The 25283-nt window shown below is 41.2% G+C and overlaps 1 protein-coding gene across 3 annotated transcripts in view; it reads left to right on the top strand.

Annotated features, from left to right (window-relative positions):
- CALCR (calcitonin receptor) overlaps positions 1-25283 on the top strand; it is a 2888559-nt gene that overhangs the window by 2429050 nt on the left and 434226 nt on the right. For all 3 annotated transcript variants that reach the window (XM_044067646.1, XM_044067647.1, XM_044067645.1), the window contains one exon: positions 22439-22565. In XM_044067646.1, coding sequence (XP_043923581.1) covers positions 22439-22565 — 127 coding nt within the window. The remainder of the gene's footprint in view (positions 1-22438; positions 22566-25283) is intronic.

The raw sequence follows: 25283 nt of genomic DNA, 5'->3' as shown, positions 1-25283 counted from the left end.
GACTGCAAAACCCTCAGCAATGAAGCACTCAACCACAAGCATGCTCCTGCTAATCCCCCCAAAGATGGAACTATCGCGTTGACAACCATCTTTTTTATAAAGAAGTCTTAACCCCCCCAAGCATGCATGGTGACAAACCACCACCAGAGTGTGCCCAACACCAGTGAAAGCACCTGGAACACACACCAGATAGTCAGAACACCACATAAACAACAAAGCACAGATCCCCACCACTGAGACCACCCTGGCTCCCCTCGCAGACAGCCCCAGCTGCACCAAACAACCGAGCAGCAAAGCCAAGCTAACCGCAACTCTCAAAATTCCACCAATGATTATACCAGATGGTAAGCCATCTAAAAATTAACAGTTTTGACAGGGGTGCTTCTGTGACCAGGAATGTTTGGTCAGGCTGGATATTTCTAACTTGTCCTCTCATGGCTCTGATTCTGAAGTTACAGTTTTGAAAACCTAACTAAGCAAGATGATCAAATATATAGAATCACTGAAACACAGGTTTATACTGCATTGTAATCTATAAAAAAAATCAGTGCATTATAACCTTGATGGTAAAATAGTTACAGAAGGCATCTCTTTTACCTTCTGCTTAATAACACTCATCCAAGGAAGAGTAACTCCAACAGCCGTGATGCCTAAGCCCTGCACTTTACCCTTACCCAGTTCACATATGAACCACGTTAAACTATTCCTAAGCATTAATGGGCAAGCCCCTTAGAGGCAGGATGTTCTTAATGGACCAAACACCAGACTTGTATCCCACCAAAACACATAATCCTGCTCTTCAAACGCTAAATGCCCAGCACCATTAGAGTAATACAAAATGTTTGACCTCCCTCCTGACACTGATCAACCTTACCAACAATTGTCACTTATGCACTGTTCTATAAACTAGTATCATAATTTCTTAATGCTTTAAAATGATCCCAATTTGGATTTGTACCATTGGTCACAACGAGACCCCTCCAGGCTAGGCATCTTCTATGTTCTCAATAATACCAATGGAAAAGTCTACAGTTTAATGACTGCTCACCTCCCCCAAATGCACGTGCATGCTATTGCTGATGTTTTCAATCATGCTGAGATTCATCTAAGGTTTTATTACCCCAGGAAATCAAATTAAAACCACAATGGACCCACTTACCTCCTACATAAAACAGCCAGTACCAGAGTACTTGCGTGCTTAAAAAAAATTATACCACTATACCAGGTAACCCTTACGCACCTCTACCTGCCCACTGCTAGTAAACTGAGGCCTACCTGACATCAAAGTACTTACAGGTCATCTCGGCTGTAACCTGCAATCTAGCAAGTTCGTGCCAAAATGTGATTCCTCATGCAGTTACACTCTCATAAAACCCATTACACCCCTCCCTAAACTTACCACATTTCCTCCCAATTCTCCTACTTCCCATTAAACCCTTTCCTCCCCCCACATTTAGCTTCCTTCCCCTTACCTTTTTAATTCCTATTACTACTTCTACCTAGACCCCCACCTGAAGATGTCCCTGGACAAATTGGTTTGTTACCAAACCTCATTTTTGCAACGCTATTCTTTCCAGATTCATGGTACTATTAAGATGTCTTTTTACTGACTACACACAACTGATATTTTAAGAACAGTTTCTGAGCTCCATTTGATGGTTGGTTTCTTTTTTCATTCAAATATATGATCCACAGTAAGAAATGTAACATAATGTTGCTGTCCATTGCAGTGAACACAAAATGAGCATCAAACAAAAGCCTCAAAGTTATCTAATATTGCTACAACTCAAGTGCTCTAGGTTGCACTGCATCTGAATTGTTTTAGTGTGTTTTAGCTGCTTTTCTGTATATATAGACTTTTCTGTATATGTAGACTAGCTACTTATTCTACTGTATTACTGGCTCTGAAGTCATTTTTCCGTTGTGCACTTGCCTTGCTTCATTTAAAAAGTTTTAAATTGCTAATTTTGTAGGGTTTTAATTGTATTTACTGTTTAGGGATACACACTCAAGTGCTTTAGCCTTTTTTGTGTTTATTTAGTGTATTATTGCATTGTTTAGCCTGTTTTAACCAAAAAAATAAATAAATACTATCTCGTTTGCTCGTTTCCTGCCTTTTCTAGTCCAGATCCCAGGCTTTGCTGGTTTCAGGAATTTATTTTCTGTGTTCAGAGCTATCTAGACCTTGCTGTGGTAGAGGGAAGTCCTACTGCTTACCAGTGGGAGTGGTGAGCATTGTAGTGCCTATCTAACACTAGAGGAGTGGTTTCCAGCTCTGAAATTGTAATTTTAGCCATTTTGGGCCGATTTCTATTCCTTTCAACCTTCTGGCTTAAAACGCACATGTTTGCACATTTTTCACATCGTGCAGCACATCCGGGCTACAGTTAAACTATTCCAGGTGCCAGAAAGTCAGTCTGCTCTTCAAATTCTCCCTTAGAACTAGCTGGTTTCTCAGAAGTATGAACCTATGAGTAGCACTAAAATCTGAACCCCTGTGACTAGCACTTGCTCTAGAACCTGCTGGAAAGCACTAGGAAGCCTTAAACTGATACAAGCACTCAACGCTCCTTGTTAATAAGGAGAAATTAATCATAGGCACTAAACAGCCATTAATTGCAAAATACCTTGCAAAGGTAAGGGAAAATAGCTCTTGTACTTTACAAAAAAAGTACCTAAACAGACATGTCCAAGGGTCAGCTTCCGGTGATTTATCCTGTCCACCAGGTGAATCTGGGCATACTGGGGCAATGCAGCAACTGCCTCATGTACACAGACAACTTTCTCCTACCACCCAACACTACAACTTGCGAGCGATGCACTTACATAGCCAAACTGGAATTAAAGCTCTCTTCAGCCAAGATTGTGCTAGACAGTCAAGAGGAGAAGGTTAACATCTGCACTACACCTCAAGCAACACATAGCCCTTCAAAACCCACACCATTAACACTCACACATAGCAACACTAAACCCACATATGCAGAGGCCCTTAACATTAACCTACCCAAGCAACAAGGACCTCCGAAGCTGAAACGCAAACACCCGTCACAACCAAAGTGACACATAGCTCACAACACCAGTGTGCCACCCAACAACAGCCCCTAAGGCAAGACAAGTTACCCAACACTTTAGTCATAGGTGACTCTATAGTCAGGCACAATGATGTCCCACTCACCACGCTGAACAAGGAGAAAATTACACTCAGCTGCATGTTGGGTGCCAGGATCCACCACATAATGCATGCACTCAAGTCACTCCACAACAAGTACAAATATGACTCTGTCATTGTCCATGTTGGAGTACCTCCCTGGACTACATGAAAACAGAAATGGAAGAGCTCTTCGATCTTGTAGCTCAGGCAGGTATGACCCTAGCCCTGAGTAGCTTTCTACCTTTGCCCAGATTGATATCACAGTATAAGGACAAAATGACTGACTTCAACAATTGGTGAAGCTTCTGGTGTCATTCAAAGGGGATCCAGAATCTGTCTGTCTGGGAAGACATGATCGGCAAACCACGATGCTTTGCCAGAGATGGTCTGCACCTGTCACCCCTGGGATTCAGGTTACCTTTTAAAGCTCTTGCCACCTCTATAGTGCCTTTTTTAGGCAAGGTTCAAAGGACAAAACCACCACTGTAACAGATACAAGCATGCAAATTCTGAAGGTAATGCTACTCAATGCTAGAAGTCTAATCCTCAAAATGCACTCTCTCGAGGCCTTCCTAAAAATGGAGAACATCAATATCTGTGCAGTAACTGAGACCTGGTTCAAGGCTCCAGAGTGCACCCCTGCAGTACCAGGCTACAACTCTTACCACACGTTTCGGCCACCAAACCAAGACCGAAACACTAAAGGTGGAGGAGTGTCCATATTCACCAAGGATATTCACACCTTCAGGCTAGTTGCCCAACACAATGCATCTGAAATTCTCCAGGTGCAACTAACAGTAGGTAAGACTGCAATCCAAATTTTAGCTTGCTACAGATCCCCCACCATGCCCCAAGATTCTCACTACACTTTTCTAAAAATACTGAAAAATATTAAGATACAACCAAACACCACAATACTGGGTGATTTCAACTACCCTGCCATTAACTGGGAAAACTACTCGGGTACCAACACCTTTTCCCTTCGGTTTTTGGAATTCATAAATTCCAACGCCCTGAATCAACTAATCCATTGTCCCACCAGGGGATCCAATATCCTAGACCTGGTCATTGCCAACATGGGAGATAGATGCTCCACACCAGTGGTCACATCCTACCCCCACCCCCAGTAAGGAAGCCTCCGTAAAAAACGTCTCCAAAGCCAGCTTCATGCTACTCAAGTCAGAAGTGACAAACTTTATGACACCCATGCAGGCGGGAGCTGAAAGTTCAGCTGCTGAATCCTACACTAAGTCACTGTATGAGCACATCCACTCATGCATGAATCGTGCCATCCCAAATAGAACCAAGACGCCCTCCTCCAAAAAAAGGAAGCCAGTCTGGTGGTCCGCTGCCATAAACAAACTATACAACAGAAGAAAAAAACTGTTGCAGAAAAGAGGAAAATCCCAGGATGCAAAAAACTCCCTTACCAGCCTCAGTAAGAAGCTGAGATACCTCATAAAATCCTCCAAAGCTAGTTACAAAAATAAAATTGCCAAATATTCCAAAGACAGTCACAAGGCATTCTATAGTTATGTCAAAAATCTAAATGGCAATGCTCAGATATGCTCTGAGATACAACAGAATGGCATTAAATATACTGATCCCAAGGATATTACCAATATCCTGGCAGATTGATTTAGTGCTAACTTCACTCCCCTCTCACCCCTAAAGGGCTCATCTCAGTACCAAAAGATTGCCAAATTCCAGTAATCAGGGCCACACAGGTAGAAAGTGCACTCTCCAAAGCTAAGAATACAGCATCCATGGGACCAGATGACATCCCGGGCTGTGTACTACATGAACTACAAAATTAACTGGCACCTCACCTAACTGTCATGTTTAATCATAGCCTCACCTCAGGCTTCGTGCCCACTGAGTCGTGCACAGCTACATTTATCACACTCCACAAGGGGGGATCCACCTTGGATCTACAAGAGCATGGAATGCATTATCATGGAACTTACAAACAGACATTAGCAACCTTCAAACACTGGACCCCACCCAGTTTGGGTTTGTGAAGGGCCGGTATTGTCTCCTAAACCTGATTGACTTCTTCGAATCAGTGTCCAGAGCTATGGACAAGGGTAAGGCGGTCCACACAGCCTAACTGGACCTCGCCAAGGCCTTCAACACTATTCCCCCACTCTGGAATCACAGATAAATTTACTAAGCTGGGCATAAATCCCTATGTCACTCGATGGGTTGCCAACTGGCTTACTGACAGAACCCAGACTGTAAAAGTAGCCGACTCCAAATCCAGCTCCAGACAAGTGACAAGTGGAGTACCTCAGGGTTCAGTCCTGGGACCACTCTTGTTTGGCATCTACTTCTCTGAAGTACAGGCCAATGCTAAGGGGCTCTGGCTAACAAAGTTTGCAGATGACTGCAAACTGTGAGCCATTATTGAATCCCCAAGAGATGTGCATATTCTACAAAATGGCCTTACAGAAACAGATGCTTGGTGCCAGAGCCATGGGCTCAAGCTTAATGTCAAGAAATGTATAGTTATCCCCTTTGGGAAAAAACATGTACCCATGAATTACCACATAGGTGGCAGTACACCAAACACTGAAAGTGTGATGAGAGACTTAGGGACACAGGTGGACAGTGGTCTCACATTCGATAACCACATCACCACAACAATCAGGAAATCCTTCTATGTGGCACACCTGATCACTAAGGGCTTTTCATCCAGAAAAAAGGAGGTCATTGTCTCACTGTACTCATCCCTCATTAGACCCATTATAGAGTACAATGCCCCGTTTGGTATGTACCTCACAAGTCATCTGCAACCACTGGAAAAGCTGCAGAAATACCTCATTAAAAGAATCACAGGCCTAAAGTAGATGCCCTATACTGACCGTCTAAAAACCTCCAGCTATACTCTGTGGCATATCACCTACTCAGAGGCGATCTCTGCTTAATATACAAGGCCATGTCAAACCCTGAGCTGTTGGACATGCTCCACTTAAAGAAATTCCAATCCCTCAGAGCCACACACTCCAGGGATCTAAACCTTGTCATCACAATGAACAAAACTTGCTGGAGGGATAGATTCCTGACCCAGAGTCTCCCCATACTCTGGAATAGACTGCCCATACATGTCAAGCAGAGCGCCTCCTTGGCCCTTTTCCAAAGGAACCTTGACGACTGGATGGGAGATAGGAAGTTCACCCCAGGGATCACATCAGTTAGCCTGCTAGACAGGGGTCCAGGGAAGTAAATATTGTGTGAAGAAATATCCAGGGAATTGTTTTGGCTAGGCTTGTACAGGCCATAGGGCCGATAGCCTAGTACCAACCTGTGAACCTATAATGAGTTCCTGCACATGTTCCACTAAGCCCTAAGGGTATATGGCTCAGCTGTTCCCCACTGAGTGTCCCATTAAGCTAGAAACATAAAAGTACAATAATATCAAACTGGAAATATAGACAATGGAGAAGACCATAGTATGTCTGAAAATACCCTTTTTATTTGTAATAAACTACAATATACAAATCTTTACAGGAGAACCACAGCAATGCATCTGCATTTTTACAGTGTCCTATTTGAGGAAAACTGTTTTTGGTGTCAAGCTACCAGAGATGACGCCAGGCTAAAGGAAGATGGTTTAGAAATGTTATATATTTTCCCTCTTATTTCATAAAATTCACACATTTATTCTCCAAAGTTTGTGCAACATTGTGATCTTGTTCTCTTGTATGTGTAAAATGGGATGAAGGAGATGGAAATGCATGAATCTGTCTAAAGCTATAACCTCTTGCATTTCCTGTGCTAGCAGGAAATAAAATGTAATTAAAACCCACTTCAAAAACTTAGATGATCAGAACTGTAAGAAGAAACCAGACATTAATATGCAGAAAAATAAGAAATACACACTGACATCCTGTGTATTGGTTTTCTGTATTGTTTGTGCACTGGTATAATTAAGCCATTGTCCTCTGTGGTTGACAATACCAGTTTAGCCACTTTAATTGTGGGAAAGCAAAACTAAAAAAATGTTGATGTAATGCTTTTTAGGGAAATAATGCAGTGGTTTGTGTGGGGGGTGCACAACTATGGATCTAAAATGTATAAATATGAGAGATTGGTCTTTTTTCTACCTTGGTTTTGCTTGTAAGATACTGACCACTCCCCCTGTGAGTTTACTATCTGCAGTTTCTGCCCATTATCCTCTAGAAACTTAAAATAGTAAAATGTTCAGTATTCTTTAAAGGAAAACTCCGCCTTAGAACTCAAAAAACATATTATTTTCATTGTATCTTTGTTTTTTTTTTAGCTATTTTAATGCTTCAAAATCACTCCAAGTGCTTCTTTTACAATTTTAATGTTTTTCTCTCAAAATGGCAGATGATGGGGGCCTGCCTTCGTAATGTGATCTTACTTTCTTGCTTCCCTTCCTTTTTCCCAGAATACATTCAAGTCCTCTTTATATGACTCATGCCAGACATAAGGAAGTGGTGCTGTTTTCTCATGCCATTAAAATATAATGGCAGGACTGTGAAGCACTGTCATCTAAACACACCTTCTGTAAAAGAGCTGCTTCTCCATTTACCTGACTGAGCCTCATTTATCTGTCTGCCATAGCGTGTTCTATGCTATAAATAGCTGTTAACTACTTGCAGCAAAAGAAAGCAGATAAAAAACTGTTTCTTGTAAGAGAAGTCTTTTTTAGTCCTAACAAACTTGATAATCCCTCCCCCATACTCTCATGCTGAGGTGTGAAAACTCTCACTGCAGTAAATAATCATTGCTGTACATTTACAAGTGACAAGTAGTAGGACTCTAAACTTAGTCTGTCTTCTACTTCCCAATACCTTCAGTGGGAGGATTTTTCTCTCTCATGAATGATGCTGACTTAAAATGTGCTTTACTAGTTCCTCAATTATTTCTGTCATGTTCCCCCTCCTTTTTTCTATTTCATATTTATTTATACTTTGGTAACCAGGAAAGTGAACTGGTCCCAGGATACTTTTCAGCCCCAACTTAAGCTACACTGGCAAAGATAATAACAGTTATTAAATGCACTTATCAATACAAAAAAAAAAAATACTGACAGAAAGACATTGACCAAGATTGCATGTGTTACACATAACCAATGTAAGACAGTGACTAAGTAAATCATTGAGCAACATTTACTAGAATGTTTACATTAATAATGCTTAACTATACTATGGTGTTTATTATAAATAATTCATTGTATGCACACATATTGCAAACACACACACACACATATATATATATATAGCGTGGTGTGTGAATGTATTTCTGTAAATGTGTTCTGAGAGACAGCCTTACAAGACTATCTGCAAAATATACAGAGCTGAGTATAGTTTTCTTTATTATAGAGTTTAATTGTTGCTTAGATATCTGTTGTCTCACTGTTCTGAGAGTCTGATCTGCAAATATACAGAGCTGAGTATATATTTTTTGGTTTTATAGTTTATATTATTAGTGGTTGCTCAAATCTCTGCTGAAACTGTCTTTCCACCCCCCACCCCCATTTTCTGCCTTGTCTTCAGCTGATATAACTGTTTTTTATAGCTTGTGTGTTACCTAACTCAAGGTTCCCTTAATATGACCTGTTAATTACAGCCTGCATTTAAATTGGAACCTGTGTTCTGAGAGACAGCCTTACAAGACTATCTGAAAATATACAGAGCTGAGTATAGTTTTCTTTATTATAGAGTTTAATTGTTGCTTAGATATCTGTTGTCTCACTGTTCTGTGAGTCTGATCTGCAAATATACAGAACTGAGTATATTTTTTTGGTTTTATAGTTTATACTATTAGTGGTTGCTCAAATCTCTTCTGTAACTGTCTTCCCCACCCCCTCCCTGTTTTTGGTTTGTAGTTTAAATTTGGTGGCTTTTGCAGTGCCCGCCCCACTGTAGATTTGATCTAGGACACTCCCCCAGTCCCATCTCTTTACTGCATTCTACCTAATAAACCCTTTCTGCACTTGCTTTTAGTCCTTTTTAATTTAATTGCATTTTTCAAACTGTGTGTGGTCTAATATTCCTAGATACTCAAGTGTGATAGCTTGAACTGCATTTGAATTGTTTTACTACTGTTTTTGCTACTTTTCTGTAACAAAAAAAAAAAAAAAAAAAACTGTAAGCCTGTTTTCTACCTTTCCTGTAACTAGTGTGCCAGATACAGATTTGCTGTATCCAGGACTGTTTGTAAGCTTCTGAGCCCCCCAAGCCTTTCTGTGTTGGAGGGAAGCCTTCTAGCTTATCAGTGGGAGTGGTAAGCATTAGGTAACCTGTCTACCACATGAGGAGTGGTTCTGGCCCAGAATTTGTAACTATTGGCCGTTTGGGCAATGTTCCATCTCTCTCAACTTTCTGATTTGAAAGCCTGCATTTGCACTTGTTTCTGTCCTGTAACTCGTCTAGTGCAGATGCAGATTCTTAGTTTTAGCACTTAAATTTGTTTATTCATACTCAGTACTTGTTCAGAACTTGTAAGCACTAAATAAGCTACTAATTACTATAGCACTCAATCTTCCTCATTACCTAAAGAAAAACACTTTTTATACTTACTTTTCTCACTGGCGTTGAGAAAAACAGCTCTTGTACTCACTTTCCTCACTTATCTAGAGGACAATAGTTTTTTATTCAGGCATGTCCAAGGGTCAGCTCCCAGTGTTCTCCCCTGTCTATCTGATGAATCTGGGCATCTTGAGGCAATGTAGAAATTGCCTCATGTACACAGACAACCCTCTCCTCCTACCACCCAACACTACAACCTGTGAGAGTTGCACTTATCTAGCCAAACTGGAGGTAAAGCTCTCACCAACCAAGACTGAACCTGACAGTCATGAGGAGAAGGTAAACATTTGCACCACACCACACTCATCACATAGTCTCACTACGTCTACATCACCAAACTCCACTCATAGAAACTCAAAAACATTCGCGGAGGCTCTCAATAATAATCTACCTAAGCAACAGAGACCTCCAAAGCAGAAACACAAGCAACCTCCATCCCCCAACACAACCCAAATGGCACATAGCCCACAGATTCAGTGTGCCACTCAAACACAGCCAATAAGGCAAAACAGCATACTCAACACACTAGTCATAGGTGACTCTATAGTCAGGCACACTGATGTCCCACTCACCAGGCTAAACAAGGAGAAGGTTACTGTCAGCTGCCTGTCGGGTGCCAGGATCTGCCACATAACCCAAACACTCAGGTCACTCCACAACAAGTACAGATATGACTCTGTCATTGTCCATGTTGGTGTGAATGACCTGAGATGTACCTCCCTGAACTACATGAAAAGAGACATAGAAGAGCTCTGCGACCTTGTAGCCCAGGCAGGTATGACCCTAGCCCTGAGTAGCATTCTGCCATCACCCAGAATGATACAGCAGTACAAGGACAAAATTATTGATTTCAACAATTGGCTAAGCTTCTGGTATCATTCAAAGGGGATCCAGTATCTGTCTGCTTGGGATGACATGGTCGACAGACCACGATGCTTTGCCACAGATGGCTTCCACCTGTCACCCCTAAGATTCCAGATACTGGCTAAGGCTCTTGCTGCCCCTATAGTGCCTTTTTTAGGCAGGGTTCAAGTAACAAATTCACCACCATAACAGCAACAGGTAAGCAAAAACTGAGGGTAATGCTACTCAATGCTAGAAGTCTAAATTTCAAAATGCACTCACTCGAGGCACTCCTTAAAATGGAGAACATCGATATCTGTGCAGTGACTGAGACCTGGTTCAAGGCTCCAGAGAGCACCCCTGCACTACCAGGCTATAACTCATACCACACTTTTGGGCCATCTAACCTGGACCGAAACACCAAAGGTGGGGGTGTGTCCATATTCATTAAGGATATCCACACCTCCAGGCTTGTCACTCAGCATAATGCATCCGAGGTTATCCAAGTGCAACTAACTCTTGGCAAAACTGCAATCCAAATTGTAGCTTGCTACAGATCCCCCACCATGCCCCAGGATTCCCACTCCTCTTTTCTTGATGTACTGGAAAATATTAGGGTTCAACCAAACACCCTAATAATGGGCGACTTCAACTACCCCACCATTAACTGGGAAAACTACTCATGTACTAACTCTTTAGCACAACGCTGTCTGGAATTCATAAACTCCAATGCCCTAGATCAACTTATCCACACCCCCACCAGGTGCAAGAATATCCTAGACCTCATCATTACCAACATGAGTGACCTGGTGTTCCACACCTGAAGTAAACTCTTCATTGGTCCGATCAGGCTATAAGCTAATCACCCTTGATATCCACATCCCACCCCCCCATTAAGGAAACCACAGTAAGAAATTTCTCCAAAGCCAACTTCATGCTTCTTAAGACAGAAGTAGTGAACTTCATGACACCCATGCAGATAGACAATACAGTTACAACTGCTGAATCCTACACAAATGCGCTCTATAAGCACCTACATGAGTGCATGGATCATGCTATCCCAAACAGAACCAAGACGCTATCCTCCAAAAAAAGGAAGCCAATCTGGTAGTCCCCTGCCATAAACAAACTGTACAACAGAAGGAAGAAACTGTTGCAAAAGAGAGTAAAATCCCATGAGTGGAGGACCTCCCTGGTCAGCCTCAGTAAGAAGCTGAGATCCCTTATAAGATCCTCCAAAGCTAGCTACAAAAATAAAATTGCCACAAATTCGAAGGACAACCACAAAGCATTCTATAGCTAAGTCAAGGATCTCAATGGCAACACCCAGATCTGCTCTGAGTTACAGTACAAAGGCATGAAAATTACAGAACCAACTGATATTGCCAACATCCTGGCAGATAGGTTCAGTGCTAACTTTACTCCCCCCACCCCCTAAAGGGCCCATATCTATACAGGAAGAATGCAGAGTCCCTGTAATCACAACTACGCAGGTGAAAGCTGCACTCTCTAAAGCCAAAAGCACAGCATTCATGGGACCGGAAACCATCCCAGGCTGCGTTTTGCACGAACTTCAGAATGAACTGGCTCCCCACTTAAGCACCATGTTCAATAATAGCCTCGCATCAGGCTTTGTGCCCACTGAATGGCGCACAGCAACAGTTATCCCACTCCACAAAGGAGGAGCCACCACTGATCCCAGGAACTATAGACCTATTAGCCTGACGAGCCTGGTCTGCAAAGCCATGGAACGTATCATCATGGAACTCATAAATAAAGACACTGGTAACCTCCAAACTCTGGATCCCACCCAGTTCGGGTTTGTGAAAGGCAGATCATGCCTCCTGAACCTGATTGACTTCTTTGAGGCAGTCACCAAAGCCGTAGATGAGGGTAAAGTGGTTCACACAGCCTATCTTGACCTCGCCAAGGCTTTTGACACCATCCCCCATTCTGGAATTATAGCTAAACTCAATAAACTAGGCATAAATCCCTACATCACAAGATGGGTTGCCAACTGGCTTGCTGACAGAACCAACACTGTAAAAGTTGCAGACTCCAAATCTGACCTCAAACCAGTGACAAGTGGAGAACCACAGGGTTCCATCCTGGGACCGCTCCTGTTTGGTATCTACTTCTCTGAAGTACAGGCTAACACAAAAGGCCTCTGGCTAATGAAGTTCGCAGATGACTGCAAACTAGGAGCCATAGTCAAGTCCCCAAATGATGTGAACATCCTACAGAAGGGCCTCTCTGAGACAGATGCCTGGTGTCAGAGCCATGGCCTCAAGCTCAATGCCAAAAAGTGCAGTGTCATCCCCTTTGGTAAAAACTCTGTACCCATGAACTACCCCATAGGCAGCAATCTACTTAACATCGAATGCGTGATAAGAGACCTTGGGACCCAGTTGGACAGTAGTCTCTCCTTTGATACATCGCCACAGTAGTCAGGAAGTCCTTCTATGTGGCACACCTCATTATAAAAGGGTTCTCGTCCATGAAAAAAGAGGTCATCATTACCCTCTACTCATCACTCATTAGACCCATTATAGAGTACAATGCCCCTTTTGGAATGTACCTCACAAGACATCTGCAGCAGCTGGAAAGGCCACAGAAGTACCTCACAAAGAGGATTACTGGACTCAAACAAATGCCCTACACTGACCGCCTCAAAAAACTCCAGCTTTACTCCGTAGCATATCACCTACGCATATCACCTTTGTTGGGAGGGTGGCTTAATGGTTAAGGTGTTTGCCTTACAAACGCAAGGTACAGGGTTTGTGTCTCACAAGGGATAATTTGCTAAGCTTAAAATGGCTCACAAGGGCAGTTAGCTTAGTACTAATCTATGTCTATGTCTATGTCTATGTCTAATAAACGGGACATGCTGGAGGGATAGATTGCTATCCCAGAGACTTCCCATACTCTGGAACAGGCTACCCATCTATGTCAAGCAAAGTTCTTCATTAGCACTCTTCAAGAAAAGTCTTGATGAGTGGATGGGAAATAGGAAATACATCCCGGGGATCACTTCTGTGTCTCTGCTCATCAGTGGCACAGGAAAATAACTTTCTTGGGTGGTGTAAGCCAGGGAACCTTGCAGGGCCGGCCTTAGCCGAAATGGCGCCCTAGGTGAAGTAGTGCTCTGGTGCCCCTTAAACTCCACCCACACCATAGTCATGACACACCCCTATTTGAGCCACACCCACAGGGTCACTCCCCAAGAAAGCCACTCCAGTCATTTCTTTAAGTTATTTAAATGCATTGGAAGAATAACTACATTACAAGGTATCTTTAACTGCAACTACCTCTGCATAGTATTTTCTACTTTAAATATCAGAGCTGGATCATAGTCAGATGGGGCCCCAGGCAGGGTAATAGACTGCCCCCCCAGAGCAGCCCCTTCTGCAGCAACCCCCTTCCCCCCAGCAGCAGCCCCCTCCTCAGCCATTCCAGTGTTCCATTGTTTGGTTATTTCTCACCAGTTACCATGCATACTGTTCTCTTATTTGCTTCTACAGTGATTACAGATATTAAAATAAAATAGCGCAAACACAGCTAAACAATACAGTCTCACAATGAAAACAGACTTGGCATAAGCAGTAAACTTCTCTGCCCTTGAAACTTACATTCATTGAAATAGAAAAACTCACATTCATTGAAACGGCATGAAAACCCACATTAATAGAAAATGCATCTGGCCAGTGAAGAATTAAGTTTGCCTGTGGGCTGTTTTCAAAACAGACTCTCTTGCACACATTTTTTAGGGCCATGCATACCTGCATTTGTTCCTCAATTCACTTCCTGACTGCATTGAATTATATTCCTTGTATAATACAGCACTACTTGTTAGAAAGTGTTTTAAATTTGTAGTTTTAAACATTCTTAAGCAATGAAACAAAATGTATGAACCCATAACTACCCCTCAAGACTTTGTCATCACAATCCACCAATATTACTCCATGCACACAATCTCCGCAGAAGTAAAATCATCTGAATTCCATGTTAAAGAAATCTGTAACTAATGAAGAGGTTGCTACTGGCAAAAAAACTTCACATATCAATGTTTTATCTACAAATTCAGTGCCTGCTGCCCTTGAAGAAATAATTGCCTATATTAGATTTAAAAATTGGTAAGTTGGCAATATTGCAATAAGATATATCCAACAAGCTCATAGTCACTAGGCATCTCATACAACGGACATACTCAGGAGTGTAGAACCCCTATCCCCCTTATAATGCACCAAATAATCAACAATCATATGGGCAATGCAATATCAGCACTCCATCTACATGGTGTGGGAGTAGAATCCTCAGCCTTCTGCACCAAAGGCAATTATGCTACTAACACTGCTTTCAGATTTTACAACACAGTGTGCCATTTGATAAACAAATAAACAGCTAGTTGCACATAGAAACATTTACACTTGTTGGGGTGTGTTTTAAATTTGTAGCTGTGAACATTTTTCCAGTAAGTAATGAAACAAAATGTATGAACCAATAATGAAAAACTACCCATTTCAGAATATTTTAACCATAAAAGGCCTTTCAAACATCTGTCATTACAACTCACCACTATCAGTCAATAAGAACAATATCTGCAGAAGTAAAATTAATCTGAATAATTCTGCATTAAAGATGTGTAACTAATGAAGAGGCTGTCACTGGCAAACAACTTTACATTTCAGTATTTCATCTACAAATTCAGTGCCTGCTGCCCTTGAAGAATTAATTGCCTACATTACATTGAAGAAAAAAAATGGTAAGCTGGTAATATTGCAATAAAGGATGACTGATAAACCAACACGTTCATAGTTGCTAGGTATCCTAAACAAAGGAGGGCACACTATGGAATGCAGAACCCCTATCCCCCTTAAAATGCACCAAATAATCAGCAACTAGGGCACTGCATACCATGCTTCCATACCTCTCATCCTCTTGGCACAAGAAATCTGAACAAAGGCAAAAATTATGGAGGAGACAAAGGCCCCCAAACAGGGGCAGATTATAAATATTGCTCTTATAGACTTAGAAAGTTGCTGCAATAACAGCATTTGTCTTAGCATGCATTTTCTGAAGGAAAAGAAGGGTGAAACTCAAATGTATGACATTTAGTTATTTAAATCCTCAGTGATTTGCCAGAAAACCACAAATTTTATGAGAAATAGTCCATCTGTATTAGGCACTCTGTAGGATACCGAGTATAGTAATAAATCTTTGAGGTGGTCCATACAAGACCTATTGTTTAGGACTTGTATCCTTTTAGTATGGTATCTCTGAAGGTATTCCAGTTGCTGCATGGGTCTGGATGGATACATGCCAAAGTCAGCATTATACAAAATAAGTGACCTAATGAGAGCTTTGTAAAGGGGGGCAGCAACATCTCTAGATCTAGTCACAATCAATTTGTTTATAAGCTGTGCAATATAGAAAGGCTTTCTTATGACTCTGGGCACATGTTGGTCAAAAGTTAGGTCACTGTACACACAAGTTCCCAAATGCCAAACAATTGGGTCAGTTCATAGAGGGCATTGTCATGATTTTGACCCTAGTTACTATTTCAGACAAACCTTCCTGCATGATGGTTAAGTCATTTGGGGGTTCAATAACTGCTCTTCAGTCATCTCAAACTTAGCCGGCCAAAGCTCTTTGGTATTTCCTTTTACTTTTGAGATTATATGCCAAACAGAAAAAGACTCAGCACCAAACCCTGGGGGACTCCATTAGTGACTGGTCTCTTCCCCTATTTTGATCTCCTGCATCCTGTGAGCAAGTTGGCAATCCAGCTAGTCATGCAAGTGTTTGCTCGGACATTATTCATTTTTTGTACTACACCGGAGTAGGGGATTGTGTCAAAAGGCTTGGCTAGGTCAAGGTAATGTGGTGTGAACTGTTTACCTTTAACCATTGCTTTAGTAACAAGAGTAAAGCTTAACATTTGCCCATGATTTTGATCCTTGACTTTCCTCTGGGCTGTTTTCAAACACATTTTTAGGGCCATGCATACATGTATGCATTCTTTGATTCACCTTCCTGATTGTATTAAATTATATTCCTTATATAATACAACACACTTGTCACTGTTTTTTTTTTTTAATAGCTTGCTGAGACCAGTCATTTCATCATGTCCACATAAGTGTAACTAGCCATGAGCTTCACTCAAGCAAGCACAGTTTAAAAAAGAAATGTTGTTGTTGTCTTTCGGCTTTTCCCAGTTAGGGGTCGTCACAGCAGAACTCCAGTCTGTAAATTGCGTCCTTTTGAAGGCGTAATTGCTAACCTCTATGGGCGGCGGTGAAATTTAAAAAAACAAATGTTGTTATTGTCTTTCGGCTTTTCCCAGTTAGGGGTCATCACAGCAGAACTCCGGTCCGTAAATTGCGCCCTTTTGAGGGTGCAATTGCTAGCCTCTATGGGCGGCGGTGAAATTTAAAAAAAACAAATGTTGTTGTTGTTGTCTTTCGGCTTTTCCCAGTTAGGGGTCGTCACAGCAGAACTCCGGTCCGTAAATTGCACCCTTTTGAGTGTGCAATTGCTAGCCTCTATGGGCGGTGGTGAAATTTAAAAAAACAAATGTTGTTGTTGTCTTTCGGCTTTTCCTGGTTAGGGGTCGTCACAGCAGAACTCCGGTCCGTAAATTGCGCCCTTTTGAGGCCGGTCTGTATAGCGCCCTAGGCAGTCGCCTAGTTCGCCTATGCCTAAGGCCGGCCGTGGAACCTTGTTGGCTAGGCTTGCATAGGCCCTTGGGCCGATAGCCTAGTACCTACCTATGAACCTAAGTACATGTGTACAAAAGCGTGTGTGTGTGCGTGTGTGTGTGTGTGTGTGTGTGTGTGTGTGTGTGTGTGTGTGTGTGTGTATGCATTTAAACATAGTTAAGTACTTCTGATTTCCTTTTCTTAGGTTCATAGGTTCATAGGTTTATACTAGGCTATCTGCCCTAAGGCATTTATAAGCCTAGCCCAAATTTTTGTGGCTTACGCCACCCCTTATATGAAAAAATACTGTGCCCATTAGTTTGTTGTGCCTCTGTCCAGCAGTGACACAGAGATGATTCCCGGGGTAAACCTACGATCTCCCATCCACAGGTCTAGATTTCTCTTGAACAGAGTCAACGAGGTGCTCTGCCTCACATGGACCGGGATTTTATTCCACAGCATAGGGAGTCTCTGAGTGATAAATCTATCCCTCCAGCACGTCCTATTTATATCCGTGCTAAGGTTTAAGTCGCTTGCTCTAGTGGTTTTGGTGGATTTGGATTTTTGAGGTGGAGCATGTCCATTAATTCGGGTTGGACATGGCCTTGTATGTCAGGCACATGTCACCTCTGAGCAGACGGTATGCAACTGAATAGAGCTGGAGTTTCTTCAATCTGGCAGCATATGACAGATTTTGGAGTCCTTTATCCTTTTGGTGAGGAACTTTTGGGGTCTCTCCAATTGCTGCAGATGTCGGGTGAGATACATCCCGAATGGGGCATTGTACTCGATCATTGGTCTGATAAGTGAAGAGTACAGGGGAACAATGACCTCACTAGATCTGGATGTGAATCCCTTCATGATCAGGTGGGCAATGTAGAAGGTCTTTCTAACCACTTTAGCAACGTGAGTGTCAAAGAAAGGCCACTGTCAACCTGGGTCCCCAGGTCCCTGATAACCTCTTCTGTGCTTAGTGGATTGCCACCTATATGGTAGCTTGGGGTTACCTTGTTTTTCCCGAAGGGTATGACTATACATTTTTTGGCGTTTAACTTCAGGCCATGGCTCTGGCACCAGCTATCTGTTTCCGTGAGTCCCTTCTGAAGGATATCCGTGTCCGATGCACTTTCCACTATGGCGCCCAGTTTGCAGTCGTCTGCAAACTTTGTCAGCCAAAGTCCTCCCATGTTGGCCTGTACTTCTGAGAAGTAGATGCCAAACAATAGGGGGCCAAAGAGGCTAGCAATTGCACACTCAAAAGGGTGCAATTTACGGACCGGAGTTCTGCTGTGACGACCCCTAACTGGGAAAAGCCGAAAGACAACAACAACAACATTTGTTTTTTTAATCTTAGTGTTCTTAGTGTTCTTTTAAATTTCACCACCGCCCATAGAGGCTAGCAATTGCACACTCAAAAGGGTGCAATTTACGGACCGGAGTTCTGCTGTGACGACCCCTAACTGGGAAAAGCCGAAAGACAACAACAACAACATTTGTTTTTTTAATCTTAGTGTTCTTAATGCAAGGGCACATAGTAAATGTATGTTAAAGTAAATTCAGCTGTATATTATGATTGCTCTCTGACAATGCAAGGACTGACTCAAAGTCAGTGGGAATCTCTTACAGTGGATCTGCATGTACTAGATATGCATTCCCTTCTGGAAGGATGTCACACAAAGTATAAAAGATATCAGTGCACCGAGTTGATAGGGTTGCCACCGGACTTTCTGCAGTTCTGGCCTGTCTGGGTTTGTTTGGTGGGGGGAGGGCTTGAAAATGGTAAATACATTTATACTTTACAAGAAAAAATATTTACTGACTTTTCTCTAAATGTCACAGAAATCTTTGCTACTACTCTTAAGTTATCTTAACACAAACTATTATAAATAACATTTAAAGCTTAGAATTTCAATATTGTGTTGCTGCTTAGGTAAATATGTCAGAAGAGTTGACAATTGCCTTTAAACCCCTGACTGATCTAATTGCTTTGTTTGGCTATCAAAGAGGAGTGTTGAGTTCTCCTGCCCTCTGCAATAAAAACAGTGGAAACAATTCCACAGCTTTCTGACTTTTTTTATATCGGCTACTGTGTTCCTGACATTAGCAGGATTAACTACCCGTCTAAGATTGACAGCAGTACCTGACAGGGTAAACTACAGATTTAACTGTGTCTATGATATGCCATGCAGGTGGAAACAAATTTCTCTGCTAAGTATGAGAAGGTGAGTTTAAAAAAAGTATGTGTGCTTTTCCTTCCTTTGACTCCAATGCAAGGAAATAAAAGTTTTAAAAACTACAAGCAGGTCTCTGGTACATACACAATGCTGGAACCATATTGTAGGGTGAAAAGAAATCTAACGATTGAGTTAAACTGTAGGAGAGGGTGGAGTTTTCCTTTAAGCTGCAGACAGCTATACGTATGTAACCAACTTAGATAGAGTTTTCTTTAAAGGAGAACTGTACCAAAAAACTGAAAAAAAAACATTTTTTTAGCAAATCTTAAACTTTTCTGCATTGTTAATGTCTCTGTATCAAAGTAAATGGTTACTATTATTTTCTGATTTGTTATACCCCGAAATTATCTGAAGAAAGCTACCATGCCTAGCATGATTTTGTTTTAACAGTCAATGTCTTCGCCTTCCTGATGTCATGTTAGAGGGACAGAAAGAAATCCGTATGATGAGGGAATCATATACAATGGTTTTCTCTCTGTCATCAGTTTACAAAAGTGCTGTGAGTGCCGACTTTTCACTGTCGACATCAATCCACATTTTTAATTACTTTGCTTGCTTTGATTTTCATTGGTGGCTGTCCCTGTTACAGCATTTTAAGGAATGTATGAACGACAGGCTTCAAAATGTAGCTGAGTTAATTGTTCTTTTCAAAGTAACAACTGTAATTCACTGTTGAAGTGTGAGAAATCTGACCACTGTGATTAATAAGTGTTAATTGGGCTAAGATGGTTTGTGGTGCATTCAAAGTTTTTAAATACTTCAGCTAGAATTAGTCTTTGACGTTTATCTTCTTTTCCCAACTCCAGAAGAAACATGCACTTTTACATAAATTACAGTGTACAAAAAATGCAAATTCAAATATAGACAGAAAGTAAGAAGAGTTAAATGAAGATACGTGCGTTCTTTCTTTGTGGCACTGCGTTTTATTAAAAGGGAAGACATTTGCATCTGAAAACTAATCTTGAATGCCCTTTGTTCAGACTCAAGGTTACACTATTCATCTGAGGTGTGATGCTGGTGATCTGTAACTGATAAAGATACATTTAAATGTCACTGTTTAATAGCGCTGTAGTTGGGACAAGTGACCTAACTTAATTACTCTGCCACTGTTAGTAGCTGTTGTGATGTAACAGATGAGAAAAATGCAGGAAAGAAAGGCAAACATAATTATTAAATGTTTTTTCTTTCTGTATGTGAAGTATTTAGTCATGGATTACAGGGAAGGAAAATTACTTTTTGGAAAGAAAAACTTGACTTTTGGGTGGAGTTCTCCTGTAAATATTCCTATATATTTAACTAAATGCTATTGTATTCCTTTCATGTGCACTTTTTCATTCCTTTTTAAACTCTTGAAGATGTTTTTCATTATATTTGTATTACCGCTACTTATAACCTGAAATGGGAGTTGTCATTTGTCATTGTTTAAAAGGCTGTGGCTCCCATCTCCACACTCATTTGGGTCCACTATCAAGAAATATACTAATAGGGTGGCCACGGTGGTGCAGTGGTTAGCAATGCCGCCTCACAGCAAGAGGTTCTCCGGTTCGATCCTCGGCTGGGGTGCCTTCTGTGCGGAGTCTGCATGTCCTCCCTGTGGTCGCGTGGGTTTCCTCCGGGTGCTCCGGTTTCCTCCCACATCCCAAAGACATGCTGCAGGTGGATTGGACACTCTAAATTGGCCCTAGGTGTGCATGTGAGTGTGCCTTCTGTGGAAGGTTGGGCGCCGGGCTGGCAACTCGGCACCGTAAAACTCCACTGCCATTCAATGTGCGGACAGGTGATCCGCTGTGGCGACCCCTAACCGGGATAAAGCCGAAAGAAGAAGAAGAAGAAGAAGAATCAAGAAATATACTAATGTGCATGATTTCATATTTGGTTTAATTAGCATCAGTAGGTAACTGGACGCCCATGGTTATTCCAAGATTGTGGCCATACTATCATGTCTGTAAGAGAACTGTGGGAAACTGGTGAATTCTGACACCCTGGGAATTGAGTGTATGTGTATGTCTGTGAAAATGCTAAGTGTATAATGGCAGTTACCATGTGGCTCACAGAGAGAGTGATAAGAAAAGGGCCTGAGATGCTAGGTCAGAGACTTAGCTATGAAGTTGACATGTGTCCTGTCTAATATAAAAGTGGATGTTGAAACCTCATACAATGGACAGCAGTATTTATTCCCTTTATGGTCCTGAAGCTAAGTTCCATTTTATGGATTTATTATGGAGTAAGACTTGAGTGCACTTACACTCTTGTAATTTAACATGCTGGATAGCAGTGGTATGACTCAAGATACCATCCTGCTGGTGCTAGCTAAGCCCTTTTCTACATATTTGTTGACGGCGAGTGCCACTGTTCATCACATATATGGTTGGCACTGTTAGGGGCTTCTAGGAGCCTGCATTCCATTTTGAATCACGTTTACTAGAAAGTGGTTCTAAACAAAATCAGCTCACTTTGAGTCACAAGTTTAGTTTTCTTAAACTAGTGTTACTTTCGTTTTTATTTTTATTAAATTTGGCTAGGTAATGGAAACTAGTCTGGCAAAGTATAAAGTAGTAACCATTGTATACATCTGACTCTTGAAAAGGAGGTACTAGTTAATTACATTTTTACTTTTGTTATGGATATTTAAAAAAATCCAGATTTATCCAGTCTTAGGCAAAGCCGACCAAAGGTAAAAGGTGATTATTCTGTGGGTAAAATTTGCACTTCATGGCTTTTCAATGTATTTTAAGTCACATTAATCAATACTTTCTTACTGAACAACTGTGCCTTGCCAAAATGTTTTGTCATTGTTTTCACTCACATACATTAAATCACAATTTACGGTCATAGTGCTGCTTGTACTTATGTATGAACAGGAGCTTCTAAAGTAAATTCTGCCTAGTGCATTATATTTATTTTTGAGTATCACTGATACCTAAGACAATTGTTTTCTTTTCTGTTTTTCAGAAGCCTCAGTTGCCAAAGGATTACATTGCACAAGAATTTATTTTGCTCTTTTATGCTAAACTCATTATTTACCATCATACATCTGAATATAATAGGGAATAAAAATGACTTGGTAAAAGAGGACTGGGTAAGTATTCTGAAATCCAAATATACTGAAAAAATATATATTTTATAAACAATTATTTACATAATTTTTCTATCAGTAGAAAACTGTATGTATTCATGTGATCTACTGACTCAATTCCATTTGTCTAGGTTATGTAGCTTTTGATCTAAGATATCCTTAGAGCAGTAGTGTCTATGTTTTCTGGCAAGAACGAACATCTTTAGGTTTCCTGTAGTGGATTCCTTTTAAAGCAATGCTTTGATGGTTGCAGTGTAACATACCAAAGATTTTCAAATGACACAGACAAACAAGCACGCACACACACAAACACCCACACATGCACATAGTTGAGTAACTTGTCACTGAGATACATGAAAGGCTTTCTACTGTAAGATTAGCTAACATGTTTCTTAATGATTTGTGGTGTCACAACCTATAAAGCCAAGTTACTTAATTCTTCGGTGCAAGATATTTCATTTATCACACAAACTCACCCCTTATGTATTTCGGTCATCCATCCTTTTGGGTTTTCTATCCGAATTACTGCTCTGTGCTTATGTTAATGGTATGCAGTAATTAAGTCAATTTAAGTCTGTTATTAATTAAGGTTTTTATGTAATATCCAAGTTGTCTTTTAACTGGCATGCTTTGCAGTTGTTTTCATACTTCAGTTTTGAGATATTGTTAATATATTTGTTATAAAAAAAGCAGGCAAGATTTTTGATCTGTTTTAATAGAGTAGTGAGTCTTGTTAGAAATTGTTAGGTTTATAGCTCAGATGTGTCTTCCGGTAAGTCTATCTTTTGTAGTCTTGTTGCACATACTGGTTCCTGATGGGCTGGTTGCCATTCTGTTTGTTTTACTTATGTTTCTAATTGTGGATAAATATTTTTTAAAGAAAAGCTAATGCCATAGTCATTAACTTGGGGTCATTCTAGTTGTTGTTTTTTGTTTGGGGAGATTTAATATTTATTTTTGGTGCATGGTGTACTCGTATTGCTGTTTTAGTTTAACAATGGTTAATGTAAGGTGTAAGAGAAAGTTTTCTGATTGGCTATGGAGGTAGTCATATACATGAGTTGTGAATCATTGTTTTTGGCTTACATTTGTCTCTGGCCCGGTGTGAGCTCCTCTCATTCCTGCCCAATCAATCTGTTTGTTCATACACACACACACACACACACACACACACACACACACACACACACACACACACACACACACATGCATGCATGCATACACATACAGACACAGACACACACACACACACACACACACACACACACACACACACACACACACACACACACACACACACATGCATGCATGCATACACATACAGACACACACACACACACACACACACACATGCATGCATGCATACAGACACAGACACACACACACACACACACACACACACACACACACACACACACATGCATGCATACACATACAGACACACACACACACACACACACACACACACACACACGTATAATACATAGATACAAAGTGAAAGTTTTGCATATAATGTTGTTTGTCTGCATTTTGCTGAACTCTCAAATTAAGAATCATAGTCAGAATCATAATTAGAAGAAACATATTGTATCAAACACTAAGATTTGTATTGTATTTGGATGTATTCCATGTATCCAAGTCTTATATTCTTTGTAAGCATCTCTTATTTGTCTTTTTCTTTCTGATTTAACTGTTGTATGCATACATGTATAGATGTATGTATTATTAAAATCATCATCATCTTCTTTTGGCTGTTCCCATTAGGGGTCGCCACAGCGGATCATCTGTTTCCATTTCTTCCTGTCCTCTGCATCTTGCTCTGTCACACCAACCACCTGCATGTCCTCTCTTACCACATCCATAAATCTTATCTTAGGCCTTCCTCTTTTCCTGTTACCTGGTAGCTTCATCCTTAGCATCTTTTTCCCAATATACTCAGCATCCCTCCTCAGCACATGTCCAAACCAACGTAATCTTGCCTCTCTGGCCTTTGTCTCCAAACAACCTTCCAACTTGGGCTGACTCTCTAATATACTTATTCCTAATCCTGTCCACCCTCATCACACCCAGTGCAAATCTTAACATTTTTACCTCTGCCACATCCAGCTCAAACTCCGGCCTTTTTGTCAATGCCACTGTCTCCAACCCATATAACATAGCTGGTCTCACTACCCTCTTGTAGACCTTCCCTTTCACTCTTACTGGTACTCATCTGTCACAAATCTCTCCTGACACTCTTCTCCACCCACTCCATCCTGCCTGTACTCTCTTCTTCACCTCTCTTCCACACTAACCATTACTCTGAACTATTGATCTCATGTATTTAAACTCATCCACCTTCGCCACCTCTACTCCTTGCATCCTCACCCTTCCTCTATCCTCCCTCTCACTACCCTCTTGTAGACTTTCCCTTTCACTCTTACTGGTACTCATCTGTCACAAATCACTCCTGACACTCTTCTCCACCCACTCCATCCTGCCTGTACTCTCTTCTTCACCTCTCTTCCACACTAACCATTACTCTGAACTATTGATCCCATGTATTTAAACTCATCCACCTTCGCCACCTCTACTCCTTGCATCCTCACCCTTCCTCTATCCTCCCTCTCAATCACACACATATATTCTATCTTAGTCTCCTCCACCTGTTCCCTATTCTCACTACAGATCACAATGTCATGTGCAAACATCATAGTCCACGGGGACTCCTGTCTGAACTCG

This window comes from Protopterus annectens, chromosome 3.part1 (genome assembly GCF_019279795.1).
Source record: "Protopterus annectens isolate FY-2018-M chromosome 3.part1, PAN1.0, whole genome shotgun sequence".
In the NCBI taxonomy this organism is placed as follows: domain Eukaryota; kingdom Metazoa; phylum Chordata; order Ceratodontiformes; family Protopteridae; genus Protopterus; species Protopterus annectens.
The sequence above is the reverse complement of the archived record's forward strand: the minus strand, read 5'-3'. Positions and strand labels throughout refer to the sequence as shown.